The sequence below is a fragment of the Phoca vitulina genome, unplaced genomic scaffold (genome assembly GCF_004348235.1).
Source record: "Phoca vitulina isolate PV1807 unplaced genomic scaffold, GSC_HSeal_1.0 scaffold53, whole genome shotgun sequence".
Classification (NCBI taxonomy): Eukaryota; Metazoa; Chordata; class Mammalia; order Carnivora; family Phocidae; genus Phoca; species Phoca vitulina.
In genome coordinates, this window is record NW_022589756.1 from 8,058,798 (window position 1) to 8,083,790 (window position 24,993).

General features: G+C 36.2%; 1 protein-coding gene across 2 annotated transcripts in view; it reads left to right on the top strand.

Moving 5' to 3' along the window:
- Window positions 1-24,993, top strand: part of ELP3 (elongator acetyltransferase complex subunit 3) — a 100,999-nt gene that overhangs the window by 11,755 nt on the left and 64,251 nt on the right. For both annotated transcript variants that reach the window (XM_032389035.1, XM_032389036.1), the window contains 4 exons: window positions 11,495-11,565; window positions 12,339-12,402; window positions 13,780-13,848; window positions 17,309-17,463. In XM_032389035.1, the coding sequence (XP_032244926.1) occupies window positions 11,495-11,565; window positions 12,339-12,402; window positions 13,780-13,848; window positions 17,309-17,463 (359 nt within the window). The remainder of the gene's footprint in view (window positions 1-11,494; window positions 11,566-12,338; window positions 12,403-13,779; window positions 13,849-17,308; window positions 17,464-24,993) is intronic.

Consider the following 24,993-nt stretch of genomic DNA (forward strand, 5'->3'; position numbering starts at 1 on the left):
TAGACTGCTATATGCAGAAGATGTTATATACAAACCTAATGGTAACCACAAATCAAAAACTAATAGATATGCAAAGAATAAAGAGAAAGGAATCCAAATATATCACTAAAGAAAACTAGCAAACCGTGAAAGAGAGAAAGAGAAGAAAGGATCAGAGAAAAATGTCAGGAACAACCACAAAACAAGGAATAAAATGGTAATAAATACATATCTTTCAATAATGACTTTGAATATAAGTGGACTAAATGCTTCAAAAGATATAGGGTGACAATGAATTAAAAAACAAGACCAACCTATATGCTGCTTACAGGAAACTCATTTTAGACCTAATGACACGTGCAGACTGAAAGTGAGGGGATGGAGAAACATCTCTCATGCAAATGTATATCAAAAGAAATCTGGGGTAGTGATACTTATATTGGACAAAATAGATGTTAAAACAAAGACTGTATGTAATAAGAGACAAAGAAGAACACTATATAATAATAAAGGGGACAATCCAACAAGAAGATATAACAATTGTAAATATTTATGCACCCAACATGGGAGCACCCAAATATATTAAACAGTTAATAACAAACATAAAAGATGAATCCATAGTAATACAATAATAGTAGAGGGCTTTACCAGCCCACTAACATTGATGGACAGATCATCCAACCAGAAACAAGGAAACAGTAGCTTTGAATGACACATTGGACTAGATGGATTTAACAGATATTCAGAACATTCCATCCTAAAATAGCAGAATACACATTCTTTTGAAATGTACATGGAGCATTCTCCAGAATAGATCACATATTAGGCCACAAAACAAGCCTCAACAAATTCAAGAAGATTGTAGTCATACCATGCATCTTTTCTGACCATAACACTATGAAACTAGAAATGAACCACAAGAAAAAATATGGAAAGGCTACAAATACATGAAGGCTAAATAACATGCTACTAAACAATGAATGGATCAATCAGGAAATAAAAGAAAAAATTAAAAAGTACATGGACACAAATAAAAATGAAAACACAACAATCCAAAATCTTGGGATGCACCAAAAGTGGTTCTAAGTGGGAAGTTTATAACTATACAGATCTACCTCAAGAAGCAAGAAAAATCTCAAATTAACAACCTACTTTTACACCTAAAGGAGCTAAAAAAAAGAACAAATGAAACCTAAAAGTAGAGGAAGGAAATAATAAAGATTAGAGCAGAAATAAATGATGTAGAAACTAAGAAAATAGTAGAACAGATCAGTGAAACCAGGAGCTGGTTCTTTGGAAAAAGATCAATAAAATTGATAAACGGCTAGCCAGACTTACCAAGAAGAAAACAAGAGAAAGGACCCAAAATCACAAATAAGAGAGGAGAAATAACAACCAACACCATAGAAATACAATTATAAGAGAATATTATGAAAAACTGCCAACAAATTAACAGCCCACAAGAAATAAATTCCTAGAAACATGTAAACTACCAAAACTGAAACAGGAAGAAATGAAAAATTTGAAGAGACTGATTACCAGCAAAGAAATTGAATCAGTTATCAAAAAACTCCCAACAAACAAAAACCCAGGACTGGATGGCTTCACGGGCAAATTGTACCAAACATTTAAAGAAGAGTTAATGCCTATTCCTCTCCAACTATTCCAAAAAATAGTAAGGAAAACTTCCAAATTCATTCTATAAGGGCTTCGTTACCCTGATACCAAAACCAGATAAAGATACCACTAAAAAAGAGAACTACAGGCCAATATTCTTGATGAACATAGATGTAAAAATCTTCAACAAAATACTAGCAAACTGAATCCAGCAATATATTAAAAAAAAAAAAAAATCATTCCTCACAATTAAGTGGGATTTATTCCTGGATTTCAAGGGTGATTCAGTATTCACAAATCAATCAACACCATACATCACATCAATAAGAGAAAGGAAAAGAACCATATGATCATCCTAATAGACTAGGAAAAAGCATTTGACAAAATACAACATACATTCATGATAAAAACCCTTAACAAAGTAGGTTTAGAGGGAACATACTTCAACATAAACATACCTCAACATAATACCATATATGAAAAACCCACACCTAACATCATCCTTAAGGGGGGGAAACTCAGAGCTTTTCCCTAAGGTCAGGAACAAAGATAAGAATGTCCTGTTTCACCACTTCTATGCAGCAGAGTACAGGAAGGCCTAGCAGCAGCAATCATACAACAAAAAGAAATAAAAATCATCCAAATTAGTAAGGAAGAAGTAAAACTTTCACTATTTACAGATGACATGATACTGCATGTAGAAAACTCAAAAGACCACCAAAAACCTGCTAGAGCTGATACATGATTTCAGTAAAGTGGCAGGATACAAAATCAATGTAGAGAAATCTGTTGCAGTTTTATTTTTTTATTTTTTTATTTTTTTAAGATTTTATTTATTTATTTGACAGAGCACAAGCAGGGGGAGCAGCAGGCAGAGGGAGAGGTAGAAGCAGGCTCCCCACGGAGCAGGGAGCCCGACGCAGGGCTCAATCCCAGGACCCTGGGATCACAACCTGAGCTGAAAGCATATGCTTAACTGACTGAGCCACCCAGCTGCCCCCTGTTGCATTTTTATACACCAATAATGAAACATCAGAAAGCGAAATTAAGGGGTGCCTGGGTGGCTGTCAGTTAAGCATCTGACTCTTGATTTCAGCTCAGGTCATGATCTCAGGGTAATGAGATCGAGCCCCATGTCAGACTCTGTGCTCAGCATGGAGTCTGAGATTTTCTCTCTCCCTCTCCCTCTGCCCATCCCCCCCGTTCATTCTCTCTCTCTAAAATAAAATCTTAAGAAAATGAAATTAAGAAAACAATCCCATCTACAATGACACCAAAAATAATAAGATACCTAGGAATAAACCTAACCAAAGAGGTGAAAGACCTGTACTCTGAAAACTATAAAATTACTTTGAAAGAAATTGAAGAGGACACAAAGAAATGTAAAGACATCCCATGCGTAGATTAGAAGAACAAATATTGTTAAAATCTCCATCCTACCCAAAACAATCTACACATTTAATGCAATCCCTATCAAAATACCAATAGCATTTTTCTTAGGACTAGAACAAGCAATCCTAAAATTCATATGGAATCACTAAAGACTCCAAATAACCAAAGCAATCCTGGAAAAAAAAAAAAAAAAAGGCAAAGCTGGAGGGATCACTGTTCCAGACTTCAGGTTCTTTTACAAAGCTATAGTAATCAAAACAGCATGATACTGGCACAAAAATAGACACACAGATCAGTGGAACAGAATGGAAAGCCCAGAAATAAACTTATAACTGTATGGTCAATTAATGTTTGACAAAGCAGGAAAGAATATCCACTGGGGAAAAAGTCTCTTCAACAAATGGTATTGGGAAAACTGGACAGCAACATGCAAAAGAAAGAAACTGGACCACTTTCTTACACCATACACAAAAATAAATTCAAAATGGATTAAAGACCTAAATGTGAGACCTGAAACCATAAAAATCCCAGAAGAGAGCAGCCTGTATCTTCTTTGACATCAGCCAAAGCAGCTTTTTTCTAGGTATGTCTCCTGAGGCAAGGGAAACAAAAGCAAAAATAAACTATTGTGGCTACATCAAAATAAAAAGCTTCTGCACATCAAAGGAAACAAGAAAACTAAAAGGCAACGTATGGAATGGGAGAAGATATTTGCAAATGACATATCTGATAAAGGGTTAGTATCCAAAATATATAAAGAACTGATTCAACTCAACATCCATCCAATTAAAAAATGGGCAGAAGACATGAACATTTCTTCAGAGAAGACATCCAGATGGCCAAAAGACATGAAAAGATGCTCATCATGACTTACCATCAGAGATATGCAAATCAAAACCACAATGATTTATCTTCTCACACTTATCAGAATGGCTAAAAGCAACAACAGAAGATACTGTTTTGACAAGACTGTAGAGAAAAAGGAACCCTTTTGTACTGCTGGTGGGAATGCAAACTGGTGCAGCCACTGTGGAAAATAGTATGGAGGTTCCTCAGAAATTTAAAAATAGAACTACCCTACAAGCCAGCAATCACACTACTGGGTATTTACCCAAAGAATACAAAAACACTAATTCAGAGGGGTACATGTACCCCTATATTTATAGCAGAATTATTTACAATAGCCAAATTATGGCAGCAGCCCAAGTGTCCATCAATTCATGAATGGATAAAGGAGATGTGGTATATATATACAATGGAATATTATAAAGCCATTAAAAAGAATGAAATCTTGCCATTTGCAATGACATGGTTGGAGTTAGAGATACGCTAAGCGAAATGAGGCAGTCAGAAAAAGACAAATACCGGGGCGCCTGGGTCAGTTGGTTAAGCGACTGCGTTCAGCTCAGGTCATGATCCTGGAGTCCCAGGATCAAGTCCCGCATCGGGCTCCCTGCTCAGCAGGGAGTCTGCTTCTCCCTCTGGCCCTCCCCCCCTCTCATGTGCTCTCTCTCTCTCTCTCAAATAAATAAATAAAATCTTTAAAAAAAAAAAAAAAGACAGATACCATATGATTTCACTCACATGTGGAATTTAAGAAACAAAATAAATGAGCAAAGGGAAAAAAAGAGACAAATCAAGAAACTGACATTAAGTATATAGTACAAACTGATCGTTACCAGAGGGGTGGGGTTTAGGGGGATGGGTTAAATAGGCAATGGGATTAAGGAGTGCACTTGTCATGAGTACCAGGTGATGGAATTGTTGAATCACTATATAGTACATCTGAAACTAAACAACACTGGATGTTAACTAACTGGAATTAAAATAAAACCTTTAAAAAAAATTAAAAATATAAAAATAATAGAAGTACATACACAGGTGATTGTCATTCTCTGTCTGCTACGCGTCCTGATCTTCATGCTTTTTTTTTTTTTTTTTAAGATTTAATTTACTCATGAGAGACAGAGAGAGAGAAAGAGAAGCAGAGGCAGAGAGAGAAGCTGGCTCCCTGCAGAGCAGGGATCCCGATGAGGGACTCGATCCCAGGACCTCAGGATCATGACCTGAGCCAAAGGCAGACGCTTAACTCACTGAGCCACTCAGGCACCCCAATCTTAATGCTTTTATTCCTGCTGTTACTCTGGTGGTGCTTTGTAGTTATGTTTTTGTTTTTTTTTACAGAGCAGTTTTAGGTTTACCTAAAAATTGAGCAGAAGGTACACAGGGTTCCCCTATACTTCCTTTCCTCCCTCCCCAGGTTGCCCTGGGCATTGGTTTGGCACATTTGTTATAATTGATGAACCAATATTGCTACCTTATTACTGAGTGAAGCCCATAGTTTATATTGGGGCCACTTACAGTGGTGTGTATTTTGTGGGTTTTACCAATGCCTAATGTCGTGTATCCACCATTTCAGGATCATGTGGAATAGTTTCCTTCCCTAAAACTCCCCTATTCATCCTTTCCTTTGCTCCAAACTTCTGGCAAACTGATCTATTTACTGTCTCTGTAGTTTTACCTTTTTCAGAAAGATGTAGTTGGAATCAAATAGTATATAGCTTTTTCAAATTGGCTTCTTTCACTTAGCAATATGCATTTAAGGTTATGCCATGTCTTTTTAGGACTTGATGCAGCTCATTTGTTTTTAGAACTGAATAATATTCCGTTGTCTGAATGTACTACAGTTTATCCACTCACCTATTGAAGGACATCTGGGTTGCTTCCAATTTTTGGCAATTATGAACAGAGCTGCTATAAACATTGTCTGAAGGGTTTTGTGTACACATAAGTTTTCAACTCCCTTGGGTAAATACCTAGGAGCATGATTGCTGGATCGTATCGTAAGACTAGGTTTAGCTTTGTGAAACTTTGCCAAACTGTCTTCCAAAGTGGCTGTACCATTTTACAGTCCCACCAACAATGAGAATTCCTGTTGCTCCTCATGCTTGCCAGCATTTGGTATTGTCCGTGTTCTGGATTTTGGCCATCCTGGTAGGTGTGTGGTAGTATTTCGTTTTAGTTTGCAATTCCCAAATGACATATGTTGAGTATCTTTCATATTATTATTGCCATTACTATATCTTGTTTGACAAGGTGTCTCTTCGGATCTTTTGCCCTACTCCTAATGGGTTGTTTGGTTTTTTATTGTGAAATTTTAAGAGTTCTTTGTATATTTAAGATATGTATCTTTTATCAGACATGGGTTTTGCAAATATTTTCTCTGAGTCTGTGTCTTTTCATTCTCTTAAGAGTATCTTTCTCAGAACAGAACTTTCAAATTTTTAAGGTAGTCCAATTTACCAGTTTTTTCTTTCTGGATCATTCTTTTGGTGTTGATCTAAAAACTCATTGCAAAACCCAAGGTCACCTAGATTTTCTCCTGTTATCTCCTAGAAGTTTTATAGTTTTGACTTTACAGTTAGGTCTGTGATCCATTTTATTTTATTTTACTTTTTATTTGAGAGAGAGCACACATGCGCAGCACAAGCAGGGGGAGGAGCAGAGGGAGAGGGACAAGCAAACTCCACACTGAGCGCAGAGCCCAACGCGGGGCTCCATCTCACGACCCTAAGATCGTTGCCTGAGCCGAAACAAAGAGTTGGATGCATAACCAGCTGAGCCACTCAAGCACCCTATCAATTAATTCTTAATCAGCACAATTGTTAGCATCTCAGGAAGGCTTCCCTGACTTCCCTAGTGAGGGCTAATTAATTGCCTTCTTTGTCATTCCTAGTATTTTCTACATCCTTCTTACCATGTGGTTTTGAAATAACCTGTTTCTATGTGTCTTGCTCCCCTAGGCAGATATGATTTCAGAGGACAGAAGCAGTGCGTTAATATTTTTGTAGTCTCAAGGCCCATTTGTTCTGTGTAGTTTAGAACCTGGCCTATATACTGGGCCCTCAATAAAAGATTGTTGAATTAGACTGACCACATCAGTGGTATTCGTAGTTCTGGCTCATTTTAAATAAAAACATTTGTTTGAAAATCTAAATTTTTCATTCAGATTTGCAATTTTTTGTAAATTTTGGACTTTGTCTAGATCACTAATGATTTAAATTTTAATAATTTTTATTATGAAAAATAATCAAACTTACAGAAGAATTGAAGGTCTAGTATAAAGAACATCTTCCCCCTGAACCACTTGAGAGTATGTTGCAGAGTAAGTTGCCTTTGAATACTTTAGTGTGCATTTCCTACAAATAAGGACATTTTCTTTTATCACCACAATAGAGTGTCAAAATCAGGAATTTAACACTGATTAAGTACTGTCACCTAATCCTCAGACCTTGTTCAAGTTTCACCCACTGTTTGTTTTTGGTTTTTTTTAGCCATAAGAGACTTTTTTTTAATTATCTATTTTTTTAAAAAAGATTTTATTTATTTATTTCAGAGAGAGAGTGAGTGAGAGAGAGCATGAGCCAGGGAGAGGAGCAGACTCCCCACTGAGCAAGGAGCCCGATGTGGGGCTCGATTCCAGGACTCCAGGATCATGACCTGAGCTGAAGGCAGACACTTAACCAACTGAGCCAGCCAGGTGCCCCTCACCCACTGTTTCAATAATGATCTACAGAATCCAGTTCAGAATTACATGTTACATTTGGTTGTCATGTCTCTTTAAAGTCTGGACACTTCCTATCTTTCCTTGACTTCATTACCTTAACACTTTTGAAGATTTCAGGCAGGTTATTTTGTAGCATGTTCCTTAGTTTGGCTTAATCAGATGTTTCCTCATAATTAGATTCAGGTTATGCATTTTTGGCAGGAACATCATAGAAGCAATAATATGTTCTTATACTATCAGGTGGTATATATCCAAATAGTTTCAATTTGTCCTGTCACTGATAATGTTCTTTTTTTCTTCATTGAGGTAAAATTGGTATATAACATTTTTATTGAAGTAAAATTGATATATATCATTATATTAGCTTCAAGTGTATAAGATAATAATTTGATAATTGTATACACTACAAAATAATTACCACAATAAGTTTTGTTACCATCCATCACCATATAGTTGACCCCCTTCACCTGTTTTGTCCATCCCCTAGCCCCCTCCCTCCTTGATAACCCCCAGTCTATTCTCTGTATATATGGTTTTGTTTTGTTTTCTTTTTTACATCCACATATAAGTGAAGTCATATGGTATTTGTCTTTCTTTGTCTGACTTATTTCATCTACCATTTAATACCCTCAAGGTCCATCCATGTTGTCACAAATGGCAAGATTTCATTCTTTTTTATGGCTGAGCAGTATTCCATTGTGTATATGTATGTATGTGTGTGTGTATATATATGTGTGTGTCACACACACACACACACACACACACACACACGACACCTTCTTTATCCATTCATCCACTGATGGACACTTAGGTTGTTTCCATATCATGGCTATCATAAACAATGTTGCAGCAAACAGGGGTGCATATATCTTTTCAAATTAGTGTTTCTATTTTCTTAGGATAAATACCAAGAAGTGGAATAGCTGGTTCATATTGTAGACTTCTTTTTCATTTTAACCTCCATACTGTTTTCAATAATGGCTGCACCAACTTATATTCTCACCAACACTGCATGAAAGTTCTCTTTTCTCTCCACATCCTCACCAACACTTGTTATTTATTAGATTTTTCATAGTAACTATTCTAACAGGTAATATCTCATGGTTTTAATAGGCATTTCCCTGATAATTATTGATATTCATATGTCTGCTGGCCATCTGTATGTCCTTGGGAAAATGTTCAAGTCCTCTGCTCATTATTTAATCATATGTGGTTTTTGCTATTGAGCTGAGTTTTGTAATATATTTTGGATATTAACCCCTTATTGGATATATGATTTACAGATATTTTCTCCCATTCAGTAGGTTGCTTTTTCCTTTTGTTGATGGTTTTCTTTGCTGTGCAGAAGGTTTTTAGTTTGATGTAGTCCCACTTACTTATTTTTGCTTTTGTCGCCTTTACTTTTGGAGTCAGATCCAAAACTTCAACACCCAGACCAGTGTCAGGGAACTTCTGCCTGTGTTTTTTTTCTAGGAGTTTTATGGTTTCAGGTCTAACATTCAAGCCTTTAATCCATTTTGAGTTAATTTTTGTATATTATGTAAGATAGTGGTCTAGTTTTGTTCTTTTGCATGTCGATGTCCAGTTTTCCCGACACCATTTATTGAAGATTGTCCTATCCCCATTGTATATTCTTGGCTCCTTTATTGTAAATTAACTGATGATCATATATGAGGGGTTTATTTCTGGACTGTCTGTTTCTGTTCTATTGATCTACGTGTCAGTTTTTATGCCAATATCATATTGTGTTTAATAGTTGAAATCAGAGAGCATGATACCTTCATCTTTGTTCTTCTTTCTGATATTGGAGGTTCATTTTGATCAAGGTAGTGTCTACCAGGCTTTCCTCTGTAAAGTTAATCTTTTCCATTTTGTAATTAAGAAGTTTTGTGTGGTGAAGTACTTTGAAACTATGTAAGTATTTTGTTCCTTATCAGATTTTCATTTCAGATTTCATTTACTCATTCATTTATTTGTATGAATGGTTTAATGGTTTCCAGTTTGGTGGGTTATAATCTGTTACTATCATGTATTTATTTTGATGTACAAATGATCCCTGATTTGACCAGTGAGAGCTCTTTCAGGCTGGTTTCTGTGTCTTTCTAAAACGTCCCCATCATTTTTTGAGCAGTTCTAACTTTCTGTCATAATAAAATGTTCCAGGCTCATCTTGTCCTTTCTTTGCCCCATGTCTGCAATCAGCCATTTCTCCAAGGAGCCCTGGGGTTTTTCAGTGGAGAAGCGTATTTAGAAACCAAGATCTGAGTGCTATAAATATAAATAAATATAAATAGCTATACTCATTTTATATATATATAACTATACTCATTGCTATTAGGGTGTTGCTGCTCCTAGACCATGTCAGTGAACCAAGCCAGGAAATATATATGTGTATATATATATACGTATGTGCACACACATATATATAACACATTTGCATTTATATTTATTTGTATATCAGAATATTTACTGAAAACTGTGAGTTCACAGCAATACCTTCCATTCCATCCAGGTTCTCTCCCTTTTCATAATTTATAACTTCCTTCTCTGATAGTAAGAAACCTGGCTTACATTCACCTTAGTCTATACCCTTATTTGGCCAGCGCCCCCCATATGTAACCATACTTTTATCTCTGTCATCACCCCCTTTCTTTTTTTTTTTTTTCTCGTTTCTCCTTTATTTTTTTTTTAATTTTTTTATTGTTATGTTAATCCCCATACATTACATCATTAGTTTTAGATATAGTGTTCCATGATTCATTGTTTGTGCATAACACCCAGTGCTCCATGCAGAACGTGCCCTCCTCAATACCCATCACCAGGCTAACCCATCCTCCCAACCCCCTCCCCTCTAGAACCCTCAGTTTGTTTTTCAGAGTCCATCGTCTCTCATGGTTCTTCTCCCCCTCCGATTTCCCCCCCTTCATTCTTCCCCTCCTGCTACATTCTTCTTCTTCTTTTTTTCTTTCTTAACATATATTGCATTATTTGTTTCAGAGGTACAGATCTGAGATTCAACAGTCTTGCACAATTCACAGCGCTTACCAGAACACATACCCTCCCCAGTGTCCATCACCCAGTCACCTCGTCCCTCCCACCCCACCCCCCACTCCAGCAACCCTCAGTTTGTTTCCTGAGATTAAGAATTCCTCATATCAGTGAGGTCATATGATACATGTCTTTCTCTGTTTGACTTATTTCGCTCAGCATAATACCCTCCAGTTCCATCCACGTCGTTGCAAATGGCAAGATCTTATTCCTTTTGATGGCTGCATAATATTCCATTGTATATATATATCACATCTTCTTTATCCATTCATCTGTTGATGGACATCTTGGCTCTTTCCACAGTTTGGCTATTGTCATCACCCCCTTTCTGAAGCACATACTGTGCTCAGACCAGGAGGGCTCTGACAGACCCCTCTGAGAATATTTTGCACATGCTCTGAAGTATAGCTCCTAGTTTAATACTGTCTGCTCTAAATATTGAGACCCAGTATATCTGTGAGGAGGGTGAGTTACAAAGGTTAGGCTTAGATATAATTTTATATCTTTATTGCATAAAGTAATTTTTTCTTGTAGGCTATTTTAGTAAAAGAGAGTGAGAGAATAGATCACTGTGACTTTGAAAATTATTAATTCCTTATTTTGCACTTAATTTATAGGTAAAATATAATCCAAGCTAGTATATAAGTGCATTTGTATATTTTAGAGATTAAAAACATTGAAAAGAGATCACCCTTATACCCACGGCTCAGCTTAAGAAATACAGCATTACGAATACGTTGAAGCCCCTTATGTGCCATTTTCTTTTTTTGTTTTTTCCTTTTGTGCCATTTCCTGATTGTATTCCTTTCCCTCCTTCTGAGAGATAACCACTCTCCAGGATTGTGTATTCATCATTCCATAATAGCTTTTTTATTAATTTTTCTTTTGTAGATTGCTGTTGTGGCTGTGATGTGCAAACCCCACAGATGCCCACACATCAGTTTTACAGGAAATATATGCGTGTAAGTGTGGATGATTTTCATAAGTTGTGTGTGTGTGTACTTTAAATGAATTAGTTAATCCCCTAGAGTCTTAATCAGTGCATGCTGGTAATATTTAAAACTTCGATTCAGTAGATTCATAAGTTAGTTCTTTGAAACAAGCAGCCATTGATAGGATGTTTCACTGCTTTAAAAATGAAACATATAAAGATTTTAATATGTTGTAATAAAAAATACATAGGTTAGAGAACTCAAGAGTGACAGTCTATTAACTTGATAAATGAAACATGGAAATATGGAGCTGTCTAAATTCTAAATGTCAGAAATCTAAAATAGGTTTGGATCAGAAAAGTATCAAATTAAAAAGTTACCCTTATAAATAACCTTTAAACTTCTTAAATTTAGATAATTGGAAAAATAGGCAGAAGAATATGCATGATTCTAGGTAGGAAGATTAAATGAGAGAAAGGTTTTCTAAGTATAGTTACCAAGAGAGCACTGTATCATTCCAAACCTAGGAAGACTTAAATCCTGTTATTTCTTCCTAAAAGCTTAAACCTCTAAAATAACAGTGACTGCAACATTCTCCAAATGACTACAGTAATGTTCCTTATATGTTTGTGTTTACTTGTTCATAGAAAATATATTAATTGTAATACTGCAAAGATAGACTCTTAGGATTTGAAAATGAAGCTTGTTTGCTCTCAGGATTTTATGGAGACTGCAGATACTTGAACTAGACTGTTGAACTGAATTTTGTATCTGACATCTTTATTCTTTGGTTGTATTGGCAGATACTGCCCCGGTGGACCCGATTCAGATTTTGAATATTCAACCCAGTCTTATACTGGATATGAGGTAAAGTAATGTGAGGTTGTCCTGAGGAAGTGTAACATCATACTTTACCAATAGTGTGCTTATACAAGTACTGGCTTTCTGAAATTTTTTAATTTTTTATTTTTCTCCTGATCATAGAAGTTGTTCATCAAATATTTGTTGAGTCTCTACATATATTGCTCTAGTCACTAGAAAAATACTTATATAAGCACTTGTTATATATGTCAAACTATTCCAGGTGCTTTACAACCTTAAACCTTACAGCAGCATCTTGAAGTGAAGACACTGTTATTATCCTGGTTTTATGAATAAGGAAACAGGCTTAGAAGTCCTAAACATCTGGCCCAGAGACACACTGCTATTAAGTGACAGACCCAGGTTTTGAATTCTTTGTTCCTCACCACATTATACTGCTTCTTCAGCAGTAGAAAATGGACGAAGTCCCTGATTTTATGGAATTTACATTCTAATAATGGGAGATAGACAAGAAAGAAGAAAATATCAGGTACTAGTAAATGTTAAGCTGAGAAGTAAAATCGAGTTAGATCTGTAGAAGATGAGTAGATACTTTAGTCTTGGTGGTTGGGAAGTGACTGTCTGAGGAGATGATATTTGAACTGAGTCCTGAATGAAATGAAGGAGCCATGCAGGAATATCAGGAGAGAGCATTCCCAGCAGAGAGAATAGCTAGAACAAGGAGCTGTAGCAGGAACGATAGTGAGGTGTACCAGGACTTAGTGGGTAAGGGGAGGAATGAGACTGGAGAGACAGATGACATAGGAGTTTGTAAGCTGGGCAGAGAGTTTGGATTTTATTATAGGTGTCATGAGAAGCCATTACGGTTGAAGGCAGGGGGTGGTCTGTTCCAGTGTAGGGTTTTAAAAGATCATTTGATGCTGTGTGGGTAAAGGATGAGAGTAGGGACAGGGTGCAAGCAGGAGAACAGCAAACAGGCTTTTGAAGCGGTCAGCCTCTTCAGAAGAGGTCAGCAGCCAGCAAACCACTGGACTTTTTCTTATATATGGCATTTCACTTTTTACTCGTTTTCCATTGTTCAAATTGTTAAAAATACAAAAGGAATTATTCAGTGAAAAGGCTCCCTCTCATTTCTGTCCCTTAGCCACCCCTTTCTGCTCCAGCAGGAAGTGACCCTGGAGATTTCATAAGTGTTTACACAAAGATAAATACGATTCAAGGAGATTCCCTGCTGTTCAGATACTTAAGACAGTGGGGGTAGAGACTAGCCAGATGCTATTCAGAACATTATTTTGATCCCTAACAAGACTGAAGAAGGAAGGAGCACAAGAGGATTTTATTTTTAATACAGTCCTTTAGAAATTACTTTTTATTTTTTATTGAATGTGGGCCCAGCAGGAGATTTTTCTCTTTTTTTCTTAGCCAACCTCCATGCGAGCTATCCGTGCTAGATATGACCCTTATCTACAGACAAGACACCGAATAGAACAGGTAAGTTTTTAAAAAGCATTTTTAAATTAGGTTTTTGTACACAGAAGGTATTATTGTTTGATTTGAGTTGAACCTGAAATAACTAAAAGAGTGTCTTTCCCCTCAGTAAGTTTTTAATATCTATCTGAAGGAGGGAGACTGTTTTGCAATACCCAGCAAGGTCAGAAACACTACTTCCTTTAGAGACTGTATTATTTTAAGGGTTTTATAGTCTCTAAATTTCTTTCAACTTGTACAAACTCATTTACCATATGAAATTTACACATGTAGATGCGTGGAAGTTCTTAGACAGTAAGTGGATGGGTTGAATTGTTGCTTCCATAAGCCACATAAAAAGTATTGTGCCTGGTTTGCCAGGTTGGGAATAGGGAATTGATTGCAAAAGGGTATGAGGAACTCCTGGGAGTCGTGAAATTGTTCTATATCATGACTCTGATGGTAGTTACACAACTCTAAACACTTACCCAAACTCATCCAGTTGTACACTTAAAAATTAATTGATTTTAATGTATGTAAATTATACTTCAATATAACTGATTAAAAACAAGTGCTTTGTAAATGGCCTTGCTCTCTTTGGGAAATCTGAACATCAATATAGTTTTTCCTTCTTACAATTCTATTTTGAACTTACCCAATTTAAGAAAGTGTGAACACTAACTTTTACAGTGACATCTAGTAGGGCAGCTACAAAATCTCCAATGGAAAGTAGTACATCCATAGTCATTAAGTCATTTCTAGTCATTTCTAACTAGTATTAGTGAATACCAGCCAATTCAGATTTTTCACTTTACTGTCACCCAAGCACGTGTGGATCAGGATTGTCAGCTATAGGAGAGGACCCCACCTGGGTGGAACCTACAGAGTTTAGAAATGCGTGTTCTAAACTGCCCATTGCTTCAGTTTCTTTTTTAACCATGGTATTTAATTCATTTAAAATGATGTACTGTATGGTGACTAACATAACATAATAAAAAAAATTTAAAAATATAAATAAGTAAATAAAGTGTTTCAATAGCATATGAAATTTTTATGTTTACCAAAAAGGGAATGGGTTTTAAAAGATTTAGAAACTACTATAGAACAGTGATTCTTTTCTTAACTGTAAATGCACTAGAATCGCCTGAGTATCTTTTCCAAAACATATGCCAGCATTTCACCTCTGGAGTTCTGATTAAGTGTGGTTTAGGGTACTGGCAAGATATTTTGAGCTTCCAGAGTGATTTTGTTGTGTATCCCTTATAAACAATCATAGATACAGAGCTTTCTTTTAGTGTTTGTGCAATTTACATATATACTTAAATACATATCTGCACATGTATGCATATGTATGAATATGATTTATATACATAAAGATATACATATGTATAAATTATTTGCCATTTTCAGAAACAAACATTTTAAAAGGTGCCTTTTTGTCCAAATTAAGTGTAGACATCCTTTACATAGTGCCTTAATTAGAGTTCATAATTTGGTAGTCTACTTGACCCAGTTTTTCTCAAGCCTAAGATATGGCAAGAATTTTTTAATTGAAGTGTAGTTGGCACACAGTGTTACATTAGTTTCAGGTGTCCAGCCTAGTGGTTCAACATTTCTATTTGTTATGCTGCGCTCACCACAAGTATAGCTACCATCACTCACTATACAATGCTGTTACAATATCACTGACTATATTTTCTGTGCTGTACCTTTTATCCCCATGAGTTATTCTTTTCGTAACTGAAGCCTGTATCTCCTACTGCCCTTCACCCATTTTGTCCATCTACTCACCCACTTACCCTCTGGCAACCATCAGTGTGTTCTCTGCGTTTATGGGTCTACTTTTTATCTGTTTTTGTTATTTATATTCCACATATAAATGAAATCATATGGTATTTGTTTTTCTCTGACTTACTCCACTTAGCACAATACACTCTAGTTCCCTTCATGTTATTGTAAATGGCAAGATCTCATTCTTTTTTATGGCTGAGTTATATTCCACTGTGTGTGTGTGTGTGTGTGTGTGTGTATATATATATATATATATATATATACATATATATATGTGTATATATATATACTGCATCTTTTTTATGTATTTGTCTATCAGTGGACACTCAGGTTGCTTTCATATCTTGGGTATTGTAAATAATGTAATTATTTACAAATAATTGACTAATAAATGGAGGAGTGCATATATCTTTTCAAACTAGTGTTTTTGTTTTCTTTGGTTAGATACCCAGTAGTGAAATTACTGGCTCATACTGATTTTCTGTTTTTAATTTTTTGAGGAACCTAAGGAATTTAAATACCTGTTTTCAAAATTTAGAATCTTGCTTATTATAGTTGACAAAATGAAAAATCTGTACCATTCTCTCCCCTAGTAGAGAGATAATATTTCATATTTTATCAACCAGACTTTTCTTTTCCTTTTTTTCCCCACAGAGCAGTGTCACCTGTGCTCATAATCTTCACAATTGATTTAAAACTTTAAAGTTTTGATTTAAAACTGCTTTCTTTTTTTTTTTAATTTTTTTATTGTTATGTTAATCCCCATACATTACATCATTAGTTTTAGATATAGTGTTCCATGATTCATTGTTTGTGCATAACACCCAGTGCTCCACGCAGAACGTGCCCTCCTCAATACCCATCACCAGGCTAACCCATCCTCCCACCCCCCTCCCCTCTAGAACCCTCAGTTTGTTTTTCAGAGTCCATCGTCTCTCATGGTTCGTCTCCCCCTCCGATTTCCCCCCCTTCATTCTTACCCTCCTGCTACATTCTTCTTCTTTTTTTCTTTCTTAACATATATTGCATTATTTGTTTCAGAGGTACAGATCTGAGATTCGACAGTCTTGCACAATTCATAGCGCTTACCAGAACACATACCCTCCCCAGTGTCCATCACCCAGTCACCCCATCCCCCCCCCCCCACCCCCCCCTCCAGTAACCCCCCGTTTGTTTCCTGAGATTAAGAATTCCTCATATCAGTGAGGTCATATGATACATGTCTTTCTCTGATTGACTTATTTCGCTCTAAAACTGCTTTCTTAATTTTTCTTTCTAATGTAGTGTTCTTTTTCTTCTATTGGCATCAGGTCCTGATTATGTTTCATATAGTCATCTTTTTTGCCCCCAAGGCTTACTGCAAGTGTTCTGACATAAAAATACATAATCACTAAATACTCATTTATTATATTGCATATTGTATTGTTATTATATTTGCCCTTCCTGCTCGATGTCAAGCTTCTTGCTGGTTCTTTTTAATTCTCCCTTTCCCTCTGTGAGCTATAATTTTTTTTTCTTTCAGACTCTGGAGTCTGTTTTTTCAATCCACAGAATTCACTAAATATGTTTAATTGCTTTTCATTTTTAAACTATACCGATGAAAACACTACAAAATAAAATTAGAAATTTGCAGTGCCTTCTTAGGATAGTTGACTGTATATGTCTAATACTAATGAATTTATATGTATTTCAGTTAAAACAACTTGGTCACAGTGTGGATAAAGTGGAGTTTATTGTGATGGGTGGAACATTTATGGCCCTTCCAGAAGAATACAGAGACTATTTTATTCGAAATTTACATGATGCCTTATCAGGACATACCTCCAACAATATTTACGAGGCAGTCAAGTAAGAAATCCTTATTTTACCATATTCTCCAGAGTGGTTGTCAGCTTATCCTTCTAGCCGCAGCCTGTGAGAATTCCTTCTGCTCTACATCTATATTCCTACTTCTTTTTGGCGGGGGGGTGGGGATTGGGGTGAAGGGGATAGATTTTGTTCTTTTTATTTGCATATTTTTGATGGGTTATAATTAAAATACGTCTTTTTCTAGTTTATTGAGATATAATTGACATACAGCATTGTAAAAGTTTATGGTGTACAGCATAAGGACTTACATATATTGTGAAATGGTCACCACAGTCAGCTTAGTTAGCATCCATCCGCCTTACACATTCCTAGTTCTCATAGTTACGTCTATTTTGTGGGAAAGGATTGTTTTCATTGAAAAAATTATTTTTTTTTTAAATAAGTGTGTATGGTTCGTTGACATTAGTATTCTCTGAGAAAGAGTGATTCATAAAATCTACTGAAGGTTTTTTTCAGCCTTAGGCTGGTCTAAACTACAGGAGTAGTTTTGATTTGACTAGCTGAGCTTTCAGTCCACTCAAAAAGAGCACTAGGGGTACACTTTATGTAAAACATCTGGCTGCCATGAAATCAACAAAACAAGTGATTATTATGTAATAACTTATTTTATTAATAACTACTAAATAATTTCTGTTCATGAATGAGATGACTTATTCATTGTTGTTGACAAAAGAGAATTATACATTCTTTTGATATCATATCTCAGTTTTTAGCAAGAAGAATACTAACATTTTATATATATAGTTCAGTTATTTAAAAAGTGAGTCTTAAAAGTAGTTTTTATTTTCAGAAGTTTCAGGAAAACCTAGACCTAGTTAATTACCATATACTATTCCCTCTTATTTGCCGAATATTTATGGAGGTCCCACTAGGTGCTGTGTATTGATTTAGGCACTGGGAATAAGAAGGATGTTGTCCTTGCCCTTGTGGTGCTTATTTCTACTAGTTCAACATATAAACAGGAATGCTAATGGTAGAAATAGGCTATACTATGATAAATAAGTTTATTCTCTAGACAAAGTGGTGATATTTAATCTGAGACCCAAAGTATAAGGAGGAATCAGGCCAAGAGCAGAAAAAAATAGACAAAGGCACTGAAATGGGGAAGATCTTGGAGTCTTCTAGGAACAGAGAGGAGGCCAATGTGTCTAGACTCCAATGAACAAAGGAAAACATGTCATAAGGTGAGCTTGCAGAGATATATATGGGCCAGAGAATATAATGTTTTTGAGGAGCTAAAATTTTATTTGAAATGCAGTAGGAAGTAGATGAATGGTTTTAAGCAGGAGAGTGACACATTCAGGTTGATAAGAAGGTCATTCTGTCTATTGTCTAGCTAATGGATTAGAGGATTACAAGAGTAAAAATGAGAAGCCAGATAGAAGACTATTATATCCATCATAGTTCAGTTGAGGGTGGTGGCAGTAATGATGGAGAAGAGGATGGATTAGAATTCTGTTTTATTGTTGCAAATGACAGGACTTTGGATTGGGTTGGGGGTAAGAAAGAGGAAGGAATCAAGCATGATACCCAACTTTTGGTTATAAGAAATGGTTGATTGGTGGTGCCATATGCTGAGATGGAAAAGACAGAGGGAAGAGCAGGTATATGGGAGAAAACCAAGAATTTTACTTTGGATATGTTAAATTTGAAATACCTAAAATACATTCAAGTGGAGATTCAGGTAGACTATACAAGAGACATGTGGGCTGGCAATGCAAAATTGGGGGTTATCAACCTATACATGGCATTTAGATGCCATGCAGATGAATAAGATCACCTAATATGGGAGAGTTATTAGTCTCTGAGGTATACTGTGTGAAAAAGCAATTTTTAAAGCAATTCTTACAGTATGGATTCCATTATTTTTGTACATGCACATAAATGTAAGTGCATGGGAATGTAAGCACATGGAAATGTGTGTAAATGCTTAGAAAATGTAAATGCATGGAAGAGGTAGTAGAGTGATGATTATTATGGGCATTAGAGCTGAGGAGGAGGGGACATGGGAGGTGGGGGTAAAGGAGGACATTCATGTTTACTCTATATCATGTGCTGGGCATTGTGATAAGTATTCATTTATTTAAAACTCACAGTAAACCTTTGAGTTAAGTATTTATTTATTTTTAAAGATTTTATTTATTTGAGAGAGAGCACGAGAGAGCACAAGCAGGGGGAGGGGCAGAGGGAGAGGGAGAAGTAGGATCCCAGCTGAGCAGGGAGCCCCATGTGGGGCTCGATCCCAGGACCCCCAGGATTATGACCTGAGCTGAAGGCAGACCCTTAACCAACTGAGCTACCCAGGCACCCTGAGTTAAGTATTTGAATTATCCCTGTTTTTACAGGTGAGGAAACTAAGCACAGAGATTAGGCAACTTGTCAAAGTTACACAGGTAGTTTGGCAGCCAAGTGGGGCTGTGAAACCAGGCAGCTTTGCTTTCAGAGCCTGAACTTTGCTATAATGCAAGAAACTGTGCTAGGTATAAAATATGTATGAGAGTGTGTGTCTGTGTGTATATGAGCGCACATGTGTGTACATCATCAGAACTTCAAAATACTGGAAGAAATAATGTCTCTGGAGTTTTTTTACACTCCTCTTCCTGCCTTCAGGCTTTTTTCTGGCTTCTCTTTTATATTGGGGAGGTAGGGTCACATAGATAATTACAAAGTTGTTCAAATAGTGCCCCTCTTAGAGAATTTTTTATAGAGTAGTAAGTGCAACCAAAGTTTGAATGAACCTAAGGGTGGTTTTCATCGCTCTGTAAATAAAATGGTTCTTGGCACATAGTAGCCATAAGTAAATGTGTGAATGAATTTTGAATGAATGATCAATCTGTAGGTCAATACTGACAGCTAATGACTTAGGTAGGGCAACCTCTTAGAATAGGGACATCTTTTGTGTCCTTCCTACTTACCCTGTCCCCTGAGCTATCAAGGGTATCTGGAGGGATCTGTATAAAGAGTTCAGCAATTGGGAGAGTGTGTGAGGAACCTACTTTGTTTGATTGCTTCTAGAGAATGTGATGAGTTAATTCTGTGTCCATGAATCTAGACTTTTAACAACAGCTGGCTGGTGTGATCTCTTTCTCCTACAGGATCTTTAGTAGCAAGATGAGATGGTGACCATATTTTTACTGCTTATTCAAAACCTTGATCATTCATGAATATAAATCATGCTTAGTAAAACACTGAAGTCTTTGAAACTTCAGAGGAATAATGATGTAATCTAACCCATTCTTCTTAATACTGAAAATCAGATGATAGCTTAGAATAAAATGTAAGTTGAAGGGAAACAACATTAATTAGTTCAAAGCCCCATGACATTGAAATGGCAACAGTACCTCAGAATTACTGACTAAAATTAATTTAACTCTGAGAATTCCCTAACAGGATAATCTATCAAGACCATTGAATTTTTCTACCTGCACTTAGATATTATATAATCTTCTCTCAGTGCAGCTACTTCTCGTGTTGAAGACCTTGTTTACTAAGTGGAATTGAGTATACTCTCTTGGACTTGCCCCACTGACCCAACCTCCATAAAAGTTTGCCATAAAGCTTTTCACAGTCTATAGTTTGGGTCCCCTGAGTCATAGGAGCTAGGTTAACTGAAGATCTGCATAACGAATTTTTAGGACGCAGCTAGTTTGACATTTTTATCTGTTGAAACTTTAAAATTTTTGCTTTATTCTTGGTGTGAAGTTTTAGCTTTATTTTTGCAGAAATGTTCTAGTGCCTTTTGTAAGTTGTCTGTTGTTGGGGTAAAAATAGAATTTGTATTATAACTCTCCAGCTTCAGATCATGATATGTTTGTAGAAAAAGCCTGTTGGAGAAGAAAGCCTCTTTCCGTAATTGACTAGGCCAAGCCAGCGTTGTTTTGTTTCTGTTCTTGAGTTTACCTCAAGAGGGCAACAAACTCTTTACTTCCAGATGAAAATTTATATATGATTTGAGTCTTCATTGCAACAGATTTCATGAATGGCTCTTGGGAAGTAATAAAAGTACAATTTGGGAGCCATAAAACCATCCATAAATGTTACACTGAATCATGCCAACCCACGTTTGACATGTTTTGTTCTTTTCTCCTGGTCTCTATACTTTTATGAGATAATCTGGAAAAAGCTGATTTGTGGCATCCTGTTTGTTTTGTTGAGGTAAATTTTTTGCTACTAACTCCCTACAATAAAAATGGTATTTAGTTTTTCAGGAAATGTTCTTTAGTTTAAAGAAATAGCAGTCTGGTTTGTACTATAGAACTAGAGACTTAGAAAACCATTTTCAAATGTTAACATTTTGTGAAATAAAGAGCAGCCCAGAGATACTGTGTTTTGGACATAATGTGTTTTCTTCAAAATTTTTGCATGAGCTATTTAGGTCTCTGTTTTCTATGTTCTCTTGCACCGAGGGTTTTTGTGGAGACTGGCTGGGTTACCCAGTGTGGCTGACCTTTCTCAGATGTAAAGTAATGAGCTTCATGTTTGTTTTAGTATTAGTTGCTATTAGTCGTTTGTTATTGCTGAATGCAAATATGCAATACTGACTTTCATTAGCATAGCAGAGGTTTTAATTTAAAAGATTAATTTTAAAATTAGGTTAAAAATTACATAGTGACAGATGAGTCCATAATGTTTAAGGTTAAAAGTCTTCATTCAAATTGCAGTTAGCTCGTGTTACCCTCCTTTGTTATCCAGTGTCTAACCTGATTAAAGTTTAAGCCATATTTAAACCTGATTGAACCTGATTTAAACCTGATTAAAGTTTTGCTTTTTATTAAAAGTTAAGGTAAGGAAAAGCCCCCAAAAGTGAACCTGGTTATTATTTACAGCAAGTTAGTAGCAAAAAGTATGTTATATCCTTGCAAATAGAAAAATTGGAAAGCTGAGTCAAAGAGTTCAAGGACAAAGCAGGTGAGGTTTCTGTGAAGGCACATTAAATCAAGCAAAGTGATAATCACTCATTTCTGTCAGCTAGACTGAGACTTCAGTTGTCTGCAGAGAGCAACAATTACTGGTGACTGTTGTCCTCTAAAAATCATAGCTCTGGAGATGAGAAGGACCAGCAGTAGGATCTGAGTCACCCATTCACTGGAATGCAAATATTGCCAGATAACTCAGAGTAACCTTTTAAATAGTTTTATTCCTTTTTAATCAGTCCTGCCCAGAAGCAGTTTTACGTTCAATCTTTAATGCTTCTTGGCTGTTTTCAAAAGATGCAATTTCAAAGGGTAGTTACCCATCAAGAAGTGGGTGAGTCATACCTTCTCCCAGTGGAATTTTTAATTCATTTCCGTTCCTTCCTCTTTTTTGCCCCTCATTAATGACTTTAAATCCTCCAGCTGTGTCCTTATGTGTCTTGGAAAAGCTAGTGCTAGATAAAGCTGGATACCAGGCCTAGAAGACAGTTTCATAGACTTGCAGAAGTTAGGAAGAAAGCAAAAGCAACCTCAGAAGGCTTGAAAGTGACTATTTTCTGCCTTCCTGCCCCGGCATTATTTCTGGCACACTTCAGACGTCTTGCATTTCTGGGCTTTGGCTCTAATATACTCTCCACCCCTCACTTTATATTGACCTCTTTTACTTCCTCCCTTTATCAACCCGATTTTCGTGGTTGGTGACCAGGATCCTTAACATTGGCAGTCCAACCTAAAAGACAGTCTCAGTCATATTAGCTGCTGTTTTTCTTCCAACATTTTATTTGAAACAAACAAACAAAAAACCAGAATTTTTCAGTGAGCACTACATACTTGTCACCTGGATTCTACAGTACTTGCTTTATCACATACATATCCCACTATCCATTTTTCTACCCATCCGTGGATCCCTCTTTTTTTATGCATTTCAAAATACATTGCAGACTTCAGTACACTTCTTTCCAAATATATCATCATGCACATCATTACTAGTCCACTGTGTTTTCTTTTGAAGTAAATTTACACACAACGAAGTGCAAAGATCTTAAGTATATCATTTGATGAGTTCTAATAAATGTATATACCTGTGCATCAAAACCCTAATAGGATATAGAACATAACCATCATCCCAGAAAGTTTCCTCGTGCCCCTTCCCAGTAAATTCTCACCTGTGTCTTCCAAAGACAGCCATTATTCCCTTTTTTTCCCCCTTCCATATAACCATATCCTCTTTTGTGTAAGGCTTCTTTCACTGAGCATAATATTTTGAGATTCATCAGTGTTGTTGGATATTTCAGTGGTTGTGCTGAGTAGTATTCCATTGTATGCATAGACCACAGCTTATCTATTCTGTTGATGGACACCTGGGCTGTTTCAGTTTGCAGTTATTATGATAAAACTTCAATGAACATATTCTTACAAGTCTTAATGTGAATATAGTATTTATTTCTGTTGGGTAAGCTGGAAGTAGAATTGCTACATCTTATGTTTATTTTATAAGAAACTGCCAGACATTTTTCCAAAGTAGTTGTATCATTTGTACTCCCACCAGTGATGTATGAGCATTTGGTTGTTCCACATCCTCACCAACATATGGTGTTGTCAGTCTTTTTAATTTTAGCCATTCTGGTAGGTGTGTAATGGTATCTCATTGTGGCATTCATTTTCATTTTCCTGATGACTAATGATGATGAGCACTTTATTATGTGCTTATGCTTTCTGTATATATTCTTTGTGAAGTGTCTGTTAAAATCTTTTGCCCATTTTTTATTGGGCTGTTATAAATCCTGGATACCAGTCCTTTGCTAGATTTATATTTTACAAATATGAAAACCCAGTCTGTGGCTTGAGTATTCATTTTATTAAGATTAACTTTAAGCTGAAGTTTTTATTTTGATGAAGTCTAATTTAGCTATTTTTTGCTCTGTTACTGCTTTTTGTATTGTCTCTATTAAACCTGTGCTTACTCCCAAGACAAGAAGATACTCTCCTGTGTTTTCTTCTAGTTCTAGTTTTAGCTTTTTATACTTAACTTGCCTATTTAGGCTTGTGATCCATCTTGAATTAATTTTTAAATGTAGTGTGAAGTAGGGGTCAAGGTTTCTTTTTTCTCATATAGGTAGACATCTAATTGTTTCAACATTACTTGTTTAAAAACTTCCCTTTCCCATTTAGGTTATATTGGTGGCTTTGTCAAAAATTAATGGACTATAAATGTGGAACTGGGCTCTGTTCTGTCCCATTGATCTATTTTTTTTTTTAATTTTATTTATTTATGTGACAGAGAGAGACACAGCGAGAGAGGGAACACAAGCACGGGGAGTGGGAGAGGGAGAAGCAGGCTTCCCGCGGAGCGGGGAGCCCGATGCGGGGCTCGATCCCAGGACCCTGGGATCATGACCCAAGCCAAAGGCAGACGCTTAACGACTGAGCCACCCAGGCGCCCCCATTGATCTATTTTTTAATTCTTATGCCAGTAACACACTGTCTTGATTATTGTAGCCTCATAGTATATCTTGAAGTCAAGTAGTATGAGCTGTCTTTGTCATTGTTTTTCAAGATTGTCTTGGATATTCTAGTTCCTTTGCATTTCTATGTA